Source organism: Engraulis encrasicolus, chromosome 20, assembly GCF_034702125.1.
Source record: "Engraulis encrasicolus isolate BLACKSEA-1 chromosome 20, IST_EnEncr_1.0, whole genome shotgun sequence".
Lineage (NCBI taxonomy): Eukaryota > Metazoa > Chordata > Actinopteri > Clupeiformes > Engraulidae > Engraulis > Engraulis encrasicolus.
Genome location: NC_085876.1, coordinates 50,138,322 through 50,144,287, shown reverse-complemented (window position 1 = coordinate 50,144,287; position 5,966 = coordinate 50,138,322). Strand labels below are relative to the sequence as shown.

Sequence of the window (5,966 nt, the reverse complement as noted above, 5' to 3'; positions counted from 1 at the left end):
GGTGGTGATGATACAGTTTTAAAGCATGTTGCTATGACAACATCCATCACAGCAACAGATGAACAAGGAAGTTGCCACGCTACAGCATTCCGGAACAGGTGGCATTCTGGGACTTCCAGACTAGATTCTAGATTCTAGATTCCTCTGCTTTTCCAGAATCTTGTGGTTAGCGTCAGTAAACTGACAAACCCCCTGACATCCTTTACCTCTCTCCCTCTCTCTCTCTCTACCACATAAACGCGCACACACACGCACGCACACACACACACACACACACACACACACACACACACACACACACACACACACACACACACACACACACACACACACACACACACACACACACACACACACACACACAAGCACACAATACACATCCAAACATATGCACATACAAGTTCACAGACATGAACATGAATCAAATTAACACGTACACACACACACACACACACACACACACACACACACACACACACACACACACACACACACACACACACACACACACACACACACACACACACACACACACACACACTTCTGCGGAATCCTCCTCCAAAACAATTACACCAGCTGTAATACAGTATAACTATGTCATGACTACAGAGACTGAATATGGATGACGGGTAAATACTTTTACATTTTCGGCAACAGTACAGTAATCCGGATAGAAAAAAAAAGAAAAAAAGAAAAAGAGAGGAAAGGATGAAAATAAAATTAAAATGCAACTCTTTTTTTTGGGGGGGGGGGGGTATTTCTTGGTGTTGTGTGTCTTTCAATTATGTGAAAGCCGGCGTTGAACAGTCCTGTTGCTGTCCTCTCCTTTTTATCCATTTGAAGTACTCGCTCTTCTATTCCCCTCTGTCCTCTTCTCCTCTCATCACCTCTTCCCCTCTTCTCTACTCTGTGTTCACTTCCTGAGGTTCTCCTCCCCTCTCCTCTCCTGTCCTGTCCTCTGTTCTTCTTTCGTTTGCCCATGTTGAAGAGGCCCTTCTCCGTTTTCCTCTCCTCTCCTCCTCTCCTCCTCTCCTCACTTGCCCAGGCTGGAGCGTCCCTCTCCTCTCCTCCTCCTCCTCTCCTCCTCTCCTCTCCTCCTCTCCTCACTTGCCCAGGCTGGATCGTCCCTCGATGCTCATCTTCACCTCCTGCGAGAGGAAGGAGACCTTGGGAGGTGCCAGCGGAGGCTCCTGCTCCTCCTCCTCGGAGAGACGCTCCACCTTACGCCCCTCGGGGGCCGACCACCTCCTCTTGCGTGCCACCGGCCTCCCGAGACCTAGCCCTGCCTCCGCACCTCCTCCTCCACCTCCTGCTCCTCCTCCACTACTCCCCCTCTCCACCTCCACCTCCCCTTCGCTTCTCAGGTCTCCGTTCTCTACGCCTGTAGATCCCAGTAGACTCTGTAGTCCTCTTCCTCCTCCTCTTCCTCTTCCTCCACCTCCACCTCCTCCTCCTCGGCCATGTCCGTTCCCCGCCCGTGAGGGGGCCTTGAGTGTTCCTCCTCCTCCTGCTCCTCCTGCTCCTCCTCCACCTCCTCCCTGTGTGTTCTGGATCTCCATCGCCTGGTTCTGGCTCTGGTTCCTCTCGTGGTTCCTGTCGTGGTTCTGGTTCCTGTCGTGGTTCTGGTTCTGGTTCTGGTTCTTCTTGAGGGCTCCGTTCTTGAGGCTGCGGAGGGTGAGGGAGATGCAGACGTCGCCCACGGCCAGCTTGGCACAGGGCAGCTGCAGCACCTGTACCAGAGAGAGTAGAGAGAGAGAGGTTCCATTGGCTCATTGTTTCTGGGTTCTATTATTACAAGGGGGAGGGGGGGAAATCCCCCTTTAGGCAGACCTAAGGACTGTTCTATTCAATGCTAGGAGTAATATGACATGCCCCTTTAGGCAGACCGGAACCTGGTCATGTTAGGTGCCCATAGCAACCTATTACATTGGCATATCTTTATATACTTAAAGAATCTCTGATGTTAGGTGCCCATAGAAACCTATTACATTGGCATATCTCTATATACTTAAAGAATCTCTGGTCATACCTGGGTGGTACGGTCCGGGCAGCAGGAAGACCAGCCCTGGCCGAACACGAAGAAGGGGTACTCCACCAGGACCTCCACACTCACCTGGGGGAGGAGAGAGGGAGAGGGGAGAGAGGGAAAGACAGAGGGGAGGGAGGGAGAGAGAGAGTGAGAAAGAGGGGAGGGAGGGAGAGAGAGAGTGAGAAAGAGGGGAGGGAGGGAGAGAGAGAGAGAGTTAATGCTGTTAATGCAGCCCTGGCTGAAGACGAAGAAGGGGTACTCCACCAGCACCTCCACACTCACCTGGGGGAGGAGAGAGGGGGGGGAGAAGGGGGGGGGGGGGGGGGGGGAGGGGGGGGGAAGAGAAGAGGGGGAGAGAGGATAGAGAGGAGAGGGGGAGAGAGAGGAGAGAGAGAGAGAAAGAGAGAGGGGGGTGGGGAGGGAGAGAGAGAGAGTGAGAGAGGGAGGGACAGAGAGAGAGAGAGAGTGCTTTTAATGCAGCCCTGGCTGAAGACGAAGAAGGGGTACTCCACCAGGACCTCCACACTCACCTGGAGGGGAGAAGGGGGGGGGGGGGGGGGAGGGGGGGGAGGAGAAAGAGGAGAGGGGAGGAGAGGATAGAGAGGAGAGGGGGAGAGGGAGAGGGAGAGATAGAGAGAGAGAGAGGGAGAGTTAATACTGTTTATGCAGGGGGGGGGGGGAGAGAGAGGAGGAGAGAGAGAGAGTTAATGCAGCCCTGGCCGAACACGAAGAAGGGGTACTCCACCAGGACCTCCACGCTCACCTGGGGGAGGAGAGGGGGAGGAGAGGGGGAGGAGAGAGGAGGAGAGAGAGGAGAGAGAGAGAGGAGGAGAGAGAGGAGAGAGAGAGAGAAGAGGAGGGAGAGAGAGAGAGGGAGGGAGGGAGGGAGAGAGAGAGTTAATGCTGTTAATGCAGCCCTGGCCGAACACGAAGAAGGGGTACTCCACCAGGACCTCCACACTCACCTGGAGGAGAGAAGAGGGGGGGGGGGGGGGGGGGNGGGAGAGAGAGGAGGGTGGGTGCTGAGGGAGGGAGGGAGAGAGAGAGAGGAGGGGGGGGGGATTTAATGCAGTTCGGAGGCGGTTGCAGGATGGACTTTAACAGTCAACTATACAGTAGGTATACTATACTGTATGTACTGTATACAGCTCCAGGCCTTTTTATTAGAATACCATGAAAAAGTTGATTTATTTCCATAATTCCATCAATAATGTTAAACTGTCATGGATTGTAGATTCATGGCCCAGTTGTTTAACTATTCCAATCATTAAATTGTTTGTGTTTACAAATTTTGGTCTTCCAGCTCAAAAAAACCATGAATTGGGGAATTCGCATCATTAGAATATTGTAATAAAATCACAATTTTCTTCATCAAAATTTGTTTCACATCAGTGCACATCAAATCAGTTGAACTTTGGTACTTTCTACACAACATGCAATGTTCAATACTTGGTTAGGACTCTACTGTATGTACTGTATATTAGAGATGCACCGGTTCCGGTTCCGGTTCCGGATCCGGATCCGGAAGGATAATAGGGTTTTTCACAGGATCCGGGTCCGGCAGGATCTTAAGCAGTGGATCTGGTATCCGGCATGTTACCTAAAAATCAGGGTCTGGTGCATCTCTAGCCTAGGCTTTTCAGTCAGTCTTTCACAACCCCAATCACTGCATGGAGTGAAAGCCCTTTGAAAGCGACCGTTGCAGGCAGTTTGGCAATAAGCCAATGAGTCTAAAAAAATAGTTTGAGCCAACGTAATGAAAAGGGCCCACGTGTGCGAGTAGGCTATATGTTTCAATCCTTTTGTAGGATCTGGTATGCGTCCGGTTCCAGATCCGGCAGGATCTTAAGCAGTGGATCCGGTATCCGGCAGGATCCTAAAAATCAGGTGCATCTCTACTGTATCTAGTATAACATTTCATGTCAGAACATCTTACTACATGACTCTCTCTCTGTCTCACCTGTGCGCGGTGCACACACACACGCACACACACTCACACACACACACACGCACGCACGCACGCACGCACGCACGCACGCACACACACACACACACACACTCGCACGCACGCAAGCACACACACACACACACACACACACACACACACACACACACACACACACTACTTTGCCTCACCTGTGCGCGGTGCTCCCCCACGGCGAACTGCACGAGTGCGTAGTTGGGCGTAGCGGGGCTGGCCGAGATGCGTTCCACGGTGCTGGAGTCGATGCGCAGGTCGCCACTGATGTCAGCACTCTGCAGGAAGTCCTCGGTGCTAAGCTCCTCGACGCGCTTCAGCTCGCCGTCCGCCAACTGGATTATTGAACCCTTTAACCAATCGATCAATCAATCAATCAGTCAATCAATCAATCAATCAATCAATCAATCAATCAATCAATCAATCAATCAATCAATCAATCAATCAATCAATCACACAAATACACAGATATGTAATAGTAGTAATAATTAAGTCCTAAATTAGATTTCAGCTCGCCAAATGCCAGCTGGAAGATTGAACCCTGACGACCCTTGAGGACTTTTACAGGCTAGTCTCAGATGGAGGAAGTAACGTTGGCAGAGCTTTAGCAGCAGAAAAGCTATTCGGCTTGTGTGGATAATAATAAACTCCTGGACTATTTCGAAACTTCCAAATGCTTCGTTTTGTGAGTAGAGACCATATTTGTACTACTGTAGAAGTTTGGTGTCGTGACATGTGATTTTTGTGGGGTAAGTTTGGAGATAGTGTCCGGGATCCATATGCGCTTGTGGCAAGCTAACCGGAATAAACATTGAAGAACTCGGTAACTCTGCTGATGTAAGCCCAAGCCTGAAAACACTTCGGGTGTACTACTGGATGGATGTCACAGTTCAAATGGCATTAGGGTGAATCTACTCCGAACCATTGCTTTAAACAAAAAGTGCAGATGCAAATGCGGCTGGCTATTGCTTTTGAAAAGAGAATCCTCAAATCTATTTCAAAACACATAGTAAATCCTGGTTGGCTTTACTGTACGCAATCAAGTATTACGTTACCTTGACGAAGTACGGGGGCAGCGAAGGGGCCGCGTTGAGGTTGGGGTTGGGGTTGCCGTTATTGGTGACTCCAGCGGAGGACGGTGAGGGTGATGAAGGTGGGGGCATGGATGAAGATGGAGGAGGAGGAGGTGGTAGTAACGAGGGGGAGGAGGCGAGGAGGCCTGCGGAGGTCTGCTGGAGCAGGGGGAGGTGCAGCTGGGCCTGCAGATGGAGCTGTCCGGTCGGGTGGTGCCCTCCTCCTCCTCCTCCTCCTCCTCCTCCTCCTCCTCCTGGATACGGGATGGTGGAGTAAGCGGTGGTGAGTGGTGGGGAATCGAAGGTGGAGTCGCCTCCGCCGCTGCTGATCTTGGGTGGAGGAGCTGGGGCGATAAACGTGTGTTGGTGATGGTGGTGGGGATGTTGGAGGGGTGGAATGGAGGGATGATGATGATGATGAGGGGAGGAGGAGAAGGGTGGAGAGGTGGAGCATGAGGAGGAGGAGGAGGAGGAGGTGGACGTTAGGGAGGCGTTAGTGGTGACCACGATACCGGACGCGGAGACGGAGATGGGGTCCAAGCCCATCGCATGTGCATGTGCGTGTGTCCCGGTGCCACTGACGGGGATGAGGAGGTGGTGTGCTCCTAGCGCCCCCATGTGGTAGCCCAGGGACGTTGCGGCTCCGACTCCGGCTCCGGCGATGTATCCGTAAATGGGCTGCTGGTGGTGGCTCGCCGCCTGGTAGAAGCCGGCCGCGCCCAGAGACAGCGCCGCCGCCTCGCTCAGAGTGGTACCGGTACCGGCGCCGGTGCCGTGGATGACCGTCGGCGACCCCTTCAGGCCGTCCAGCGTCAGTGCAGCGGGCGAGAGGAAGTGCGTGGAGGATGAAGAGGAGGAGGAGGACGAAGGAGTCCGTGTCACGACC

At 52.7% G+C, this 5,966-nt stretch overlaps 1 protein-coding gene across 1 annotated transcript in view; it reads right to left on the bottom strand.

Moving 5' to 3' along the window:
* Positions 1 to 374: 374 nt before the first annotated feature.
* The window catches only part of LOC134436729 (ataxin-1-like), a 7,246-nt gene continuing 1,654 nt past the window's right edge, over positions 375 to 5,966 (bottom strand). Inside the window, exons 1-4 of the mRNA XM_063186073.1 lie at positions 5,063 to 5,966; positions 4,166 to 4,357; positions 2,030 to 2,113; positions 375 to 1,730 (exon numbers count right to left, since the gene is read on the bottom strand). The exon at positions 5,063 to 5,966 is cut by the window's right edge and continues 1,654 nt beyond it. Of these exons, the coding sequence (XP_063042143.1) occupies positions 1,104 to 1,730; positions 2,030 to 2,113; positions 4,166 to 4,357; positions 5,063 to 5,966 (1,807 nt within the window). The 3' untranslated portion in view covers positions 375 to 1,103. The remainder of the gene's footprint in view (positions 1,731 to 2,029; positions 2,114 to 4,165; positions 4,358 to 5,062) is intronic.